Source organism: Engystomops pustulosus, chromosome 7, assembly GCF_040894005.1.
Source record: "Engystomops pustulosus chromosome 7, aEngPut4.maternal, whole genome shotgun sequence".
Taxonomy (NCBI): Eukaryota; Metazoa; Chordata; class Amphibia; order Anura; family Leptodactylidae; genus Engystomops; species Engystomops pustulosus.
The window spans coordinates 29,137,673-29,153,783 of record NC_092417.1 but is presented as its reverse complement, the minus strand read 5'-3'; the positions used below and the strand labels follow the sequence as shown (position 1 = coordinate 29,153,783).

General features: G+C 37.8%; 1 protein-coding gene across 1 annotated transcript; it reads left to right on the top strand.

Moving 5' to 3' along the window:
- The first annotated feature begins 2,979 nt into the window (after positions 1–2,979).
- On the top strand, positions 2,980–15,076 carry THBS1 (thrombospondin 1). The gene is made up of 22 exons (XM_072115238.1): positions 2,980–3,121; positions 4,415–4,501; positions 4,630–5,210; positions 5,328–5,403; positions 5,731–5,918; positions 6,007–6,120; positions 6,461–6,554; positions 7,233–7,406; positions 7,829–8,005; positions 8,291–8,464; positions 8,554–8,681; positions 8,772–8,924; positions 9,015–9,233; positions 9,321–9,428; positions 9,925–10,084; positions 10,177–10,295; positions 11,177–11,411; positions 11,520–11,747; positions 11,863–12,134; positions 12,253–12,350; positions 12,663–12,802; positions 13,330–15,076. Exons 2-22 carry the CDS (start codon positions 4,435–4,437, stop codon positions 13,335–13,337), a joined length of 3,513 nt encoding a protein of 1,170 aa, XP_071971339.1. The 5' UTR covers positions 2,980–3,121; positions 4,415–4,434; the 3' UTR covers positions 13,338–15,076.
- Positions 15,077–16,111: the final 1,035 nt, after the last annotated feature.

Here is a 16,111-nt window from a genome sequence, read left to right as displayed (position 1 = left end):
CATAGATGTTCACGTCGAAATGACTTCAGAATACATTACGGAGCCCATAAATGTTATCACCCAGCTTTCCGCAGACCCTGAATGGCATATAATTCTGTGTCATAGTGCTGTAGTTCTATGAACAGAATCTATCCTATAGGCCCATCTCTGTAGTATCAGCACAGTATGGAGGAGACATCACATCTCCTTGCAGCTGATAAATGAGATTTCCCTCAGGATATAAAATGTTTTCCGAAGCCGAGAACTATTTTCCAGGCGTTCGCACCTATAGGCGGTGAGTACATTTCGCTTTCTTTGCATTGTTCCAGGAGCCTTCCCTCCCTCCTTCTGACGTCACAGCCCCAAGACATGAATGGAATTCCAGACTTTGGAGCGATATCAGTTCTATAACCCTGTCCAACCCATTACTATTTAACAATCGCAGTAAAAACTGGTAAAGTGGACGGCCCTGGCTCCGAAAATCAAATCAAGAGGCCATTCCTCTAATCTGGAGGTGGAAGGCGTCTTTATATAGTCTGTTGCTTTGCTTTGCCTGAAAACTTTTCTTTATTAACTGAGATTCCTAAATTTGTCCAGATCACATGCTCCCCCTAGTGGCCACTACTGGAAGCTTCTCCCAAAAACAGACCCTCTCCTACATGCTGGAGAAGTCCCTTCCACTTATATAACACCGTAACCTGCCACATGAAAAGCAGAGTCTCCATAGTACATGATACTCTGTGTGTGCCGCCATATGGTGCCCCTGCATTATTGTTGTATCACATATGGCGGCATATGGCGGTATAATAATGTCTCACAGGCTATTATATTACAATTCTGTGTAACACAGAGACTTATGAAACAGAGGGGTTCATATTGTAACATGATAATTCATATCTATCTTTCATCTCATATATATCTATCTATCTCATATCTATCTATCATCTATCTCATATCTATCTATCATCTATCTCATATCTATCTATCTCATATCTATCTATCTCATATATATCTATCTATCTCATATCTATCTATCTCATATCTATCTCATATCTATCTATCTATCTATCTATCTATCCCATATCTATCTATCTATCCCATATCTATCTATCTCCTATCTATCTATCTCATATCTATCTATCATCTATCTCATATCTATCTATCTCATATCTATCTATCTCATATATATCTATCTATCTCATATCTATCTATCTCATATCTATCTCATATCTATCTATCCCATATCTATCTATCTATCTATCTATCTATCTATCCCATATCTATCTATCTATCTATCTATCTATCTATCTATCTATCTATCTCATATCTATCTATCTATCTATCTCATATCTATCTATCTATCTATCTATCTATCTATCTATCTATCTAATATCTATCTATCTATCTATCTATCTATCTATCTCCTATCTATCTATCTATCTATCTATCTATCTATCTCATATCTATCTATCTATCTATCTATCTCATATCTATCTATCATCTATCTCATATCTATCTATCTATCATCTATCTCATATCTATCTATCATCTATCTCATATCTATCTATCTATCTAATATCTATCTATCTATCTCCTATCTATCTATCTATCTATCTATCTATCTATCTATCTCATATCTATCTATCATCTATCTCATATCTATCTATCTATCATCTATCTCATATCTATCTATCTATCTATCTATCTCATATCTATCTCATATCTATCTATCATCTATCTATTATCCATCTCATATCTATCTATCTATCTATCTATCTATCTATCTATCTATCTATCTATCTATCTATCTATCTATCTCATATCTATCTATCTATCTCATATCTATCTATCTATCTATCTATCTATCTATCTATTATCTATCTATCTATCTCCTATCTATCTATCTATCTATCTATCTATCTATCTATCTATCTCATATCTATCTATCTATCTATCTATCTATCTATCTATCTATCTATCTATCTCCTATCTATCTATCTATCTATCTATCTATCTATCTCCTATTTATCTACCTATCTCATAATTATCTACTATCTATATATTTATTGTGGAGAATTCTGCATCTAAATGAGATCTATATTTGCTGCTCCTTGCACCCAATCACAGCGCGGCTTCGATTGCTGCGCTGTGATTGGTTGCTAGGAGCAACAAAGACAATTTTCACGCAGGGTATATACACATAGTAGAAAAACACAATTTGATATTTACTTTTGATAGTGGCGGCCGAGTCTCAAGTTTTTGGTCGTCATATAAGTCCACTTGTCACATTTAACTATAAGTGTATGCCGCTTCCATGTCAGAATTCAGTTTCACTGAAAACACTGTGTGAACACACTGTAAAATTGATTGTAAGCTCTTGGCAACAGGGCCCTCACTTGTAATGTTTCATATGACTATGTTATTAGTCTGTGATGTCTTGTTTTGTCTGTATATGTCGCCCTGCGCTACGGAATATGATGCCGCTATATGAAGATTATTATATTATTATATATACATGGAGATTCCATATTCTATGGAATATGTCGGCGCCATGTAGAGACTATCATTTGCGGTTTTCCTGTCTCGTCGGTGATGAAGGTGAATGGCGCACACATATAAGGTCCGGTTTATGTCCGCCATGCCCCATTACACCACCTGACATGAACAAACCCTCCAAGGGGCAAACGTTTGCCCATAACTTAGCAACCCCGATGTTTGATAAGATGTATGTCCTCCCCCGGGTACCCCGGTATGTGCACAATATAGGAATGTGCACTTTCCTCTACTTTATTCCTTTGTTGGATTTCTTTCCGATGAAGAAGAAGCAAAAAAAAAAAAAAAAAAAACCCCAAAAAAGCGATGGATCTGTGTCATGAAGAAATTCCTCAGCATGCGTCAGAGGGTAATAGGCAGCCTGTGTGATAGTTGTGTCTCTCCCTCATGTTGTGAGGTAATAGAATAAACAGGAGCCCGTTTCCTGCTCGGCCGCCTCTGATTGGCCGGGGGGACTCTCCAGGAATGTAAAGGCTCCTTTATATGGTGTGCAGAGCCGCACAGAGAGCAGAACGCCTGCAGAGCGCACAAGGAGGATACAGAGCACAAGACACCAGGCAGGACTTATACACTCCGGGCACAAAGACATGTAAGACAGCGCAGCGCTTCACTAGCCTCATAGGCTATACGCTTAGGATTTAGGACTTGCGGATTTAGTCACTTTTAGTAGGTGTTGAAATGATTTGTATGTAGATTATTATAGGTATTTATCAGTGGTTGGTTTTATGGTTGATGCTACTTTTAGTTAGTTTATACCGTTATTGAGTTATAACCTTTTTTTTTTTTATTATATTCTTTTTGTATCAGATTTCTATTACAGTCGATATATTTTGTTCTCTTCAGATTAGATTTCGATTGCTCTTTTGGATATATTTTGTTCTCTTTGGATTAGACTTTATTGCTCTTTTGGATATATTGTATTCTCTTTGGATTAGATTTTATAGATCTTTTGGATATGTTTTGGACTTTTTGTATTGGATTTCTATTGCGCTTCTGGATTTATTGTCCATTTTACAATTGATCCTAGTTTGCTGCGAATCAGGAGCTTGAATAAAAATGTATTGCATTCTTCATATAGGAGTTGCTACCGTAATCTGATTATTTAGATATTTAAGAGTACTGGATACTTTGATAGATATGGTTTTTCTGTTACTTTTATATATGTCTTTATTTCATTAGTAGTATATATGTAGAATATTATATAAGGAACATATGTGTATATAATATATATATATATATATATATATATATATATATATAGTATACATATTGTATATATATATATTTTTTTTTAATACATATATATAGTATATTGTATGCAGAATGACTATGTGCTGGATATATATATATATATATATATATGTACTATATCATCTGTAGAACATTGCAAATCATATGAGTAATTAATCTGTATATCTGTAGTACATGCATATCACATAGTATCTACAATACATTTGATATAATTTCTCTATCTATAGCTCGTCTATATATGTAGTATTAGTAGAGAGTTTGTACTTACACATATAGAGTATATATCATTTACATGACATTATACTACAGGTGTAATAACATGATTGTGGTTCATCGTCTCCCTGCCCTGCAGCAACGCTCTGTTTTTACAGCGTACTAGTTATATAATTTGACGTAATTATCTTCAGCGTCTTTGAACTTGGTTTTCGGAGAGATTTTTACAGCCCGTCTACTTGTAGATGGTGTATTATTATTCGTTGTCTGGTTAGACTTTGCCCAGGTGTCTGTGCTGCAGCTTAGTAGATACTTAGGATTGGTAGAAAGTAGTTAAAAAAGGCTTCTGATTGGTAATAGATGTTTTTAATCATTAATGCATTACTAAAATCTTCATTTTTTTCATTTTTTTTTTAAGAATTCACCTTCTTCATCAAAATGGGGATAATGAGGGGAATATTTCTGCTAGTAATGTTGGCTGTACCTCACACAAAGCAAGCTTCAGGTAAGGAGAATCCCCCATCCTGTAATGTCATTATACAATATCATTATGTAAGAAGGTGTTTGGATGGTAGTTTATGTATTGTGTTGTCGAAATAGATAAATTGCTCAAATTTGGTATTTCCTCCACAGTGAATGGAGCAGATGACAACAGTGTATTTGACCTGTTTGAGTTAACGGGACTTGGGACCCGTAAAATTGGTAGCCGTAAAGCCCTAGGAGTTCTTCAAGTAAAAGGTCCAGATGCCTCAAGCCCAGCTTACAAGATTGAAAATCCCAACAAGATACCACCACTTCCAGAAGATAAATTCCAAGATTTGCTGGATGCTATTCGAGCTGAACGGGGTTTCATCTTGTTGGCTACATTGAAACAACTTAAGAAGACAAGAGGAGCCCTTTTGTCTATCGAGAGAAAAGATGGCACCGGTCATGTCTTCAGTCTAACCTCCAACGGTGAAGCTGGAACACTAGACTTGAGTATGAGTGGAGACAACAAACAGCAGGTAGTGTCTGTTGAGGAAGCTAGGCTCTCTACTGGCCACTGGAAGAACATTACCCTATTCATCCAAGAGGACCGGGCTCAGCTCTATGTGGGATGTGACAAGATGGAAAATGCTGAGTTGGACGTACCCATCCATCAAGTTCTCAATGGGGATTTGGCAAGCAGTTCCCAACTGAGAGTGGCCAAAGGAGGAGTGAAAGACGACTTTCAGGTACATCCAACAACAACTGAGTCTGAAACTCATGTGTCAAGTGATAGAACTCTTGTATATTAGGCGTGATGGCTACGTCATAATACTTGAGTATAAAGTATACCTCTTATTTTACAGGGAGTCCTACAAAACTTGCGTTTCGTGTTTGGAACCAGCATTGATGTGATCCTGAGAAACAAAGGCTGCTCTAGCTGTAAGTAGAATGAGTCCAGAGACATAAGTATATATATATATTAGACCAACAGAATTATTCTGAGAAGAGTTTATATGTGCGCCCCCTACTTGTACTGATCAAAACAGCTGACTATCCCTTCACATTAAAATTAGGCATCATTGTCCACTGAATGTAACTTAAGTGAGCTCTGGTAGATGGGAACAGTGAAGGGGGTTCAGTGGGTGAAGGCTATCAGGATAGGGGTATAGGTGTGGTTGAGCTTTTTAACCCTCTTCTCTTATATCGAATTGATTACTAAATTATTTGGACAGATAATAATAAGCTTCTTCCTGTTTTTTTTTGCAGCAAATTATGACTTGGAAAATTCTGTGAATGACTCTCGCCCAGCTATTCGCACCAATTTCATTGGTCACAAGACAAAGGACTACAATGGCGTTTGTGGTCTTTCCTGCGACGACCTGAACAATATGTTTTTGGAAATGAAAGGTCTCCGGGCGGTCATCTCAACTCTTCAGGACAAAATCCAAAAAGTGGTAAGTTCATTTTTCCCAACTAAGTTAAAATACTTAAAACTTTTTTTCAAAAATTGTAGATCTGATCCCTTTTATTGTATTCTATTAGGGAGAGGAAACAAAGATGCTCGCTAGTGTGGCACCAGGCTGTTTACATAAAGGAGTGAAATATAACAATATGGATGAGTGGACCGTGGACGCCTGTACTGAATGTACATGCCAGGTAAGACCATGACGTTACTTGTGGTCTCCGTAGGAGGTCATCCAATTTGACACTAGAATATTCAGTTTGAGCATTGTATAGATTACGTAAGAAGTCAATATGGAATTCTTCATAGACAATGGTCGAAAGATCTCCTAATATCCTCTGGATTCTCCATAAATAGTGACCATAAGATTGTCCTTTTCTCCTGATATCTCCGCCATGTTCCTAAGCACTGGCCATAAGACAGTCCTACTTATCTACTGTATGATGAAAATCGGGTGGCCGTAGGAAGGCTCTACTTGCTGACTTCTATTCACTTCTTAATATTCATCCAATCCATTTTGTGTTCAATTTGCAGAACTCTATTACGATTTGCCATAAGGTTTCTTGTCCCTTCGTGCCCTGCACCAATGCCACTATTCCAGATGGCGAATGCTGCCCCAGATGTTGGCGTAAGTATTCTATAAATAGCCATGTAGACTAAACATAGCTAAAAGTGATCTGATAACGCTTAGGTGTGAGGACGTAAAGGCAACAAAAATCGGAGCTTTTAATCCAGTTGTACATGATCCGGTGAATCATACATGTGAATACCTTCATTAGCATTTTTGTCTGCTCAGGAGGTGGATCTGAAGCCTCAGGCCTCACATCTCATTTTAAAAGGCGTAGTGACAAATATGCAGATATTAATCTTGTAAATGCTGAACAAGTTGATTCAGGACAGAGATAACATAGCTCTCATGAAAGTAGGACAGCTGCAACTGCTGAGAATCAATAGACCTGCTCAGTCCTGTGTGCTTCATATTTCTATCTCCTTGGCATGTATGGAACTCCCCTACGACAAATCCTTAGCTTGTACGGCCAAAATCCTCATGTATCTCCTAAAATCTTTTTCCAATTATCATAAGTTATGGGTCTGTTTCCTTCATCTTCTCAGACACACGTCTGGATTTCATACAACCGAGCTTTCAATTTAAATACAATCCATGTTATGTGTCCATTAGAGTGGACCAATTACACGGGAGATTTATGACTATGAAATCCTTACTTATTCTCCAGTGGGCCAGATCACATTCTTAGGTCTAAGTATTTAGTATTCATTAATTAAATTTTATGGCTTTTTTTTCCAGCAAGCGATTCTCCTGATGATGGTTGGTCCCCATGGTCTGACTGGACTCCATGCTCCGTGACATGTGGTCATGGCATCCAGCAAAGAGGAAGATCTTGTGATAGTCTTAATAACCGCTGTGAAGGATCTTCAGTCCAAACTAGATCTTGCCATATCCAGGAATGTGATAAGCGATGTAAGTAAATCCGATTTATGAATTCAAATATTGGTAGAGATAGATATAAGATAATTGTAAATCCTTTGGAAATCGGAGATCTTCTGTGTCTAGGTTGGTAGAAGGATCTGCATGTACCACACCACTTCCCCACCGCCCCCCAACATCTACCACGGCAATTATAATCCATCATGTATATTTAGTTGTTTTTCAACAGGAGTCCAAAGTTCAGACATAATCCTCTTAAATTACTTAAGTTCTTAAGAGCCTTTGATGATTTTAGGATTGAGGGTCACTACCTCTTTAGAACTAATGCAAACATATACAGCCAGTTTCACACATAGGTTACACACTGAACCTGAAAAAAGTGTTTTATGAATAAACCATTAATTTGTTGTATTTCCCTTTTGAGCTGTGAGTAACAAATATTTTCTGTTTTCCAGTTAAGCAAGATGGCGGATGGAGCCACTGGTCTCCTTGGTCTTCATGTTCTGTGACTTGTGGTAGCGGTCAGATCACTAGAATCCGTCTTTGTAACTCGCCTGTACCTCAGCTGAATGGCAAGCAATGCGTCGGAGAAGGCAGAGAGAACAAGCCATGCCAGAAGGATCCTTGCCCAAGTAAGTGCTCTCCGCTGTTTTATGTCGTGCCATTTCATTTGTTCTTCTTGATTGTTATAATGATGGAGCTTCACTAAAAGGTCACATAATGCTCTGATGAAACCAAGCAGTGATTTATTCTATTATGTCCACTTTCCAATGTGACAATCGGATAAAGGTCACATCAGGAGAAACCATAGACCCTTCTTTGTTCTGCCATGAATACATCACTCTGTCACAATTTCAGTTTTGGAATGGCTTCTGTACACAAGACATGACTAACGATCTTCTGGTCTCATTTTTCAGTTAATGGCCAATGGGGACCATGGTCACCATGGGATACATGCTCTCTGACTTGCGGAGGTGGTGCACAGAAGCGTGAACGTCTTTGTAACAACCCCAAACCCCAGTACGGTGGTAAAGAATGTATTGGAGAAAACATTGACAGCCAGATCTGTAACAAACAAGACTGTCCTATTGGTGAGCGATAAGCAAACAAAAATCTACTTTGTATTTTCTTTTTGAGAAAAAATCTGCCAGATTCTAACAAAGATGTGTCTTCTTTTAAGATGGTTGCCTATCCAACCCATGCTTTGCTGGAGTTAAATGCAAAAGCTTCCCTGATGGATCTTGGACATGTGGTTCCTGCCCAACAGGTTACAGAGGAAATGGTGTTGAGTGTACAGACGTTGATGAGGTTTGTTACCTCCATTCATTACATTTTCATAATACGCATCACTGTTGGCATTTATGTGAAATTAAAAGCTACAATTTTTTATCCTAACAGTGCAAGGAGGTACCTGATGCCTGCTTTGTCCTTAATGGGGTACACCGATGTGAGAACACAGAACCAGGATACAACTGTCTCCCATGCCCTCCACGATACTCTGGAACTCAACCATTTGGCAAAAGCATTGAGGATGCCAATGCCAAGAAACAGGTAAGTTATATTTTTGTTTGCTTTTGGTGGTTAGTTGATCAATATCTGGCATAGACTTCATGGTGTCATACTTGTATTTTGGCGTTCTAGGTCTGCAAGCCACAGAATCCTTGTGCCGATGGAACACACAACTGCAACAAGAATGCAAGATGCATCTACCTCGGACATTACAGTGATCCCATGTTCCGCTGTGAATGCAAACCTGGGTATGCTGGCAATGGAATCATTTGTGGTGAAGACACAGATCTTGATGGATGGCCAAATGAGAACCTTGTTTGTGTTGACAATGCCACCTATCACTGCAATAAAGTAAGTGGATTCTGACTTATTATATTACATTATAGACAGCTTAAGTAAGTTGTGTGCACAGAGGACTCATAACATTCTGTTTTTTAGGATAACTGTCCCAACCTTCCTAACTCCGGCCAAGAAGACTATGATAAAGACGGAATCGGAGATGCTTGCGACAGTGATGATGATAATGATGGAATCCCAGATGATAGGGTAAGAAAACAATCAGCAGATTTATGCTTTCAGAACCTACGATATTGGGTTTCTTGGCTTCTCATTGACTTAAGCGAAACAGCAGGAAAGTAAACAACGCTTCTTTTTCTCGAAGAGAATATATCATACAGTTGTGAAATTTGTCTAGTAAATTGTGAAATCTTTTGGCTAGCTTTATACTATGAAGTGTTTTGCTAAGACAGGACTTTGAAAGTGAAATTGACCCCAAGCTTCCTGCAAACAGTAGGATCCAAAACTTTGAAACAAGCAGATGTTACCATCCTTAAATCCCATGCGTAAATTTTGACATTTAAGTGATACTTTTTGAGCCAGGCCTACAAAACTTCACAGCCGTTCGCTTGTACTAAAAATATCACATCCATGTAGTCAAACAAGCAAACCGTCGAAAAGAAAACATGAAGGCTACCTACAGTTTTTTAACTGGACAAACATAGTAAAAATGGGCAAACATTAAAGGGGTTTTTTACTTCTACAGGACAACTGTCCATTTATATACAACCCTGCTCAATACGACTATGATCGTGATGATGTGGGTGATCGTTGTGACAACTGCCCATACAACCATAACCCCGACCAAGCCGACACAGATGCCAATGGAGAAGGAGATGCCTGCGCTGTGGATATTGATGGAGATGGTTAGTATTCTTCTTACGCACTATATTGATTTACTTCTGGAGACATTAACAATATATTCTAAAATTAACACTTTATGTTTTATGATTTACAGGTATACTTAATGAGAAAGACAACTGCGCATATGTCTACAATGTGGACCAGAGGGATACAGATAAAGATGGTGTTGGAGATCAATGTGACAACTGTCCATTGGAGCACAATCCAGAACAGGTAAATACTTATTTGAAGCCATAAAAATTTTACTTTAGTGATTCAGTAGTTGACGGCACAAACGGTTCTGAAGATTGAGAAGGTCTAAAAGATCCAATTATGAAAAGACCATATGGTGTTGGGTAATCAGTTCATTCTATGTTTTAATATAACCAATTATGGTGCTCAGGTATCAATATCACAGTATTCAAGGGCAGGAATAGCAGTGATACAGCAGATTTTATCTCACCTGCCATATTCTGCTGACTTGTTGGTTGGACTCTAAAGTTCTCCACTCTAAGGACATTGTCAGAAGACTCCACAGTCCTATGCATCAGCGGATAGCTGACCATGAGGATTACTAGTTCAGATCAGCCTGTCCGTGCCATTCTGTATATCACGGATTAGTTACTTTTGTAAAGCCCTTCCTCTTTAATCTTACTTTATTGTTTGGTGTTAAGCTGAGCCCAAGCATAAATTCCATAGCATCACAGTCCAGAATTTTTGCTTTCAACAGATGATTTCCCACAAAACAAGAAACGCATAATCTTTGCAAAAACTGTTTTACACATATAACACCAGATTTAGTCATTCCATTCCCAAGAGCTTCAGGGATTTCTACTACTAAGGCCCTGTTGGCAGCAGATCATGACAGAAGCTAATATGCCGACATGAAAGCAGCACCACGAGTTTCCTTAATACCATGGCACTCGTATTATACTAAGCCTAGAACTCTAGTGCAGTCCAAATTTACTTCATTAAGCATATTTCATTCACACATGCACACATGATTTTGTTGTTGAGTTGTTTATGGTAATAAGCAATACTCATTTGGCTTCATATCAGCTGCCTCCTACGTTGTGCGGATGTCTCATATTCTCCTATTCTCTATTTCAATTTAGACTGACTCAGACTCCGATCTTATTGGAGATAAATGTGACAGCAATGAAGATATAGATGAAGATGGTCATCAGAATAACCTGGACAACTGCCCGTACATCCCCAATTCCAATCAAGCCGATCACGATAAGGATGGCAAGGGTGATGCCTGTGATCACGATGATGACAATGATGGTATCCCAGATGACAAAGATAACTGCAGACTAGTGGCCAACCCCGATCAGACCGATAGTAATGGTAAGACATAAAATAATTGTTTGAGATGGCAAATTAAATAATTTACAAAATGAAACAATCCTCATCAAGTATTCATCAATCTCAATGAAAACCCATTACTTCTTCCAGGTGATGGACGTGGTGATGTCTGTCAATTTGACTTCGACAATGACAACATCCCAGATGCTGAAGATGTTTGTCCAGAGAATGTTGGGATTAGTACAACTGATTTCCGTAAATTCCAAATGGTGCCTTTGGATCCTAAAGGAACATCCCAGATTGATCCCAACTGGATGGTCAGACACTTTGGCAAAGAGCTGGTTCAGACTGTCAACTGTGACCCTGGCCTTGCAATCGGTAGGTCAAAAATTGATAGATTACAAAAATAATCCAACATTCTAAGGGGTCGTTTTTATAGTTCATATTTCATTGTATATGTTGTATGTTAACCACACTCTTGTGTTTTCCTAAGGTTTCGATGAGTTCAGTGCAGTAGACTTCAGTGGAACCTTCTTCATTAACACTGAGCGTGATGATGACTATGCTGGCTTTGTGTTTGGCTACCAATCAAGTAGTCGATTTTATGTGGTCATGTGGAAACAGATCACCCAGACCTATTGGGACACAACACCTACTAAGGCTCAGGGATATGCTGGTCTTTCAATCAAGGTTGTGAATTCAACAACTGGACCAGGAGAGCATTTGCGTAATGCCTTGTGGCATACTGGAAACACAGCAGGACAGGTAAGAAGATCTCACTAGACATTATCTATGTCTAACACAATGTTGTCATTAAACTTTTTTTAATTTTGTGCTCCATCACATCATTCATGGCCTTCTATGCTAATGTTCTTCTCCATAGGTTCGTACTTTGTGGCATGACCCTCGTCACACAGGGTGGAAAGATTTCACAGCTTACAGATGGCATTTAACCCACAGACCAAAGACCGGATTCATTCGGTAAGAAAATTAAGACTTACTGAATGGGAGCATAGAAAAGAGGTTTATGTTCAAGGATAAATTTTATAAATGGATGGAATTTAGAAATTCAACTTGCTTAATCTTACTTTCAAGATCACTTGCAAGTGTAAAATTGGAAAGGCCTCAAGACACATAAGATAGTCCACTGGCCAAGCAGAAGTTGATGGGTTTAGTTAATTCCAGTTCAATCTGTATGGGGGTCTTTAGGTTTTATTGGTGGGACCAATCATTAGTTTACTCAAAATATAAGGTGACAATTTCTAACCAAATTTTTCCCCTATTTTTTAACAGTGTTGTAATGTATGAAGGCAAGAAAATCATGGCTGACTCGGGACCAATTTACGATAAGACATATGCTGGAGGAAGACTTGGTCTCTTTGTCTTCTCTCAAGAAATGGTGTTCTTCTCAGATCTTAAATATGAATGTAGAGGTAAGTACCGTTTTTAGATTAATAATAGGTTTTACATTTCCACATCTTTTTTGAGCCATATAGTTTGAATCATGTAGGATTCTTAAAGGATTTCAATAATAATAATATTCCTTGCCACTGGTGCCCTCTGTGCCGAATACACTAAGAGGCTCTGGCCTCTTCGTACATCTTGATGTGACCTCTGCCTCCTCACACCAGTTTTGACCTGCTATGATCTACTCTGGTTTTCCAGTGGAGACTATAGTAAATATGGCAGGCCAGGGTAGTTCTTGTACCTCGCCCCCAACCATGTCAGCCTAGTTCTCTGTTCAGTCATGCCCAGAGTGGCATGCTGGGCAGAAAAGCTTAAAAACCAATGTCTGTTATATGCAAATTTTTGGTGGAGAGGGCATAGTGCATCTCCCCCAATGTGTATAAGAATGGGGTGGTGCACGATACAAGGATTTTAAGAATCCACAGCTTTGTCTGTAGAGTTCCTTTGCGTATTCCATTCTAATCATACAACATTTGTCTCTCGTTTCTTCCAGATTCATAAATGAAGATCTTATGCATTCAGTGAATGTCAAGGAACCTCATAGCACCTTCATATATGTTAGATTTGTTCCATTTCTTGGACAATTTCTTACATCCCCCTTTTATTGTTTTGGTATTTTTTTTTCTGTTGGAACAAAAAGACCCTAAAAGTAAGGAATGGACATGACTTTAATGTATCGTGTGAAATCTTGGGGTCTCCATTTTTTTCCAATTCACCCAAGGTACTAAAGACTTTTTCCTACAAGTGCCTTCAAGGAAACGTTTTTGATCAGTGAGGAATGTATTTTTGAAGTACCCTTTTTGGGGGGCGGAAAGAAAACATTTCCAACGTTTTTAGGTCTATTTCATATATTGGAACCAACGACAAAGAAACTATTAATGCACAAAATTGATATTTTACTGGAGTGGTTACTTCACCACCGAAGAGCAGAGTTGCAATAATTCAGGAAAAAGGTGTTTTTTTTTTTAATGTTTATTTGAGAGACAACATTCTGCCATTGTCTATGGAATCGCCAAGTCATGGTATAACGATGTAGCTATGGTAGCGTTATGGCTGATCCATGCTAGCGCATGTGGAGAAAAGTATCACTGCCTCGATGATAGTGAATGAATGTAATATGTGTGTGTCAGATAAATCATATTTTTTTGCTAGAATGGGTACAAGATGCACTTCTATCAGCATTTTTGCGAAAAAGAAAAAAAATTCTAAAATTATATTTGCTGGCATCTGTTGGGACAAGAAAAAAATATTCGATCGAGAAGAGCGGAAATTTAGAAATACAGGTATAAATTATGAAAAATAAACAAAATAAACAGGACGCATGGTGATGATGCGGTTCTTACTCGTCAGGTTGGGGGTATAAGTGGACGGGGTCAGATGTATCTAGGGCTTTGTGTTTACAACTGTGCTATAGAGACGTGTAAGACTGCATGGTATGTCACGAACCAGAGGGAGAGCAAGGCAAGAGGGGAGGAGAGTTTAGGTACAGTACACTCTCTGTGCGAAAAAATGCTAAAATGCAAACCATATGTCTCTCCCTTATAACGTAATATAACACCCTAATTACACCGCGGCAGGTAGACAGTCCTCTGCTGCAAAAATAAAAAAAGAGTACAACCAACAGATGAAACCTTCATGTACAAATATTACCTCATTGTGTGACTGAGAAACGGAAAACGGCTTGGGATTTCGAGAGGAAAAAAAAAATAAAAATAGAAAAAAAAAATGGAGAGATATTTAAAGAGAGAAAAAAAAAACATTAAGAATCTACTGTAGTGTTAATCAGTTGTGTATATAATTACAATGACTTTGTACCCCCCAGGAAAGTATTTTTCTTTTTTTTTTCTTTGTATTAAAGAGTATTGTAATATTTTTTTTCTATATTTTAGTATTTTCTGTTGCTTTTTTTTTTGTATAAATGTTTTTTTGTTTTTTTTTTTAATTTGTATTGCTGTTTAGTGTTATGGGTTATTTTTTTGTAGATATGCTATTTAAATAATTTATGAGGAAAAGCTTCCCGTAGTGTCTTTGCTCCTATTTGTATAAACTGTTTTTTTGCACTTGAAAAGAGCTTTGCAATATCTGTTCCCAATTTGGTTTTGTAATATCCGTGTATTACTATTTGTGATAAAGAGATAACTATGCCTTTTGTACACATTTTTAAATATTAATGTTTTTTTTTTTTATGTAAATTGTACAGCGAATATTGTCATAAAATATAAAATAAACCTGAAAATTCATTCAATAGGTCATGATTTGTTTTTGTTCTTCCTTTTTGTTAGGCAATATGTATTTATTGTGCTAAAAAAGTTTACTATTACAGGCAGTCCCCGGGTTACATACAAGATAGGGTCTGTAGGTTTGTTCTTAAGTTGAATTTGTATGTAAGTCGGAACTGTATACTTTATAATTGGAATCCCAGCCAAAATTTTTTTGGTCTCTGTCACAATTGTATTTTAAAAATGTTGGGTTGTTATAAGAACCAGGATTAACGCTAAGGCTTCATTGCAGACATCATTTATAACTGTTACAGCTGTTTATTGTAGCCTAGGACTAAAGTACAGTAAATTACCAAAATCCAGAGGTCCGTTTGTAACTAGGGGTTGTCTGTAAGTTAGGTGTTCTTAAGTAGGGGACTGCCTGTATTATGTTTTATTCTTTAAATTTATCATTTTGATGATTTTTTACACTTCTGGTCTTATTTTGTCATTTATTGGGGCACATTTACTAAGTTTTCTTTCAGACTTTGCACATTCTTTTAGGTGCAAACTGCTTGCACAGGTATGTAAGAAGTGTCCGCACTACAAACGTGTCGCACGTGACCGTTTTGTGGCGCCGCTGCACTAGTCATCATGCAACACAAATTAGGGGGCGTTCCGGTGCTCAGTTGGAACGTGCACTAGATTTAACATGCAAGTCTGTCACACACCCCATGTTAAAGGTGCACCATAAAAAAGTTGAACTCTGGGTGCAGGGAAGCGACAGAGTCATGATTTCTGGCGCACGTTCTTAATGAATCTGTCGCACCGAGCATTATACACGGGCAGAGCACTTTTAGTGCAGTTTCCTACATTCTTAGTAAATGTGCCCTACTGTATATAATGCGGTTTTCCCATATTAGAAATGTATGGCACTTCCACATAATATGCCATACATTTCTAATATGTGTGGATATGTATGGACCAGCATTTATCTCACATATGCTTGCTCAGCTACTTTCAGATATCCCATGGAAGTCAATGTAAATAGCTATAGAAGCATAGCCACCTCTACAG

Coding starts and splice junctions, on each gene's coding strand:
- THBS1 (XM_072115238.1), top strand. CDS start 4,435: ATGGGGATAATGAGGGGAATATTTCTGCTAGTAATGTTGGCTGTACCT. Junction 11,748..11,862: donor TGACCCTGGCCTTGCAATCG/GTAGGTCAAAAA, acceptor TGTTTTCCTAAG/GTTTCGATGAGTTCAGTGCA. Junction 12,135..12,252: donor CTGGAAACACAGCAGGACAG/GTAAGAAGATCT, acceptor TCTTCTCCATAG/GTTCGTACTTTGTGGCATGA.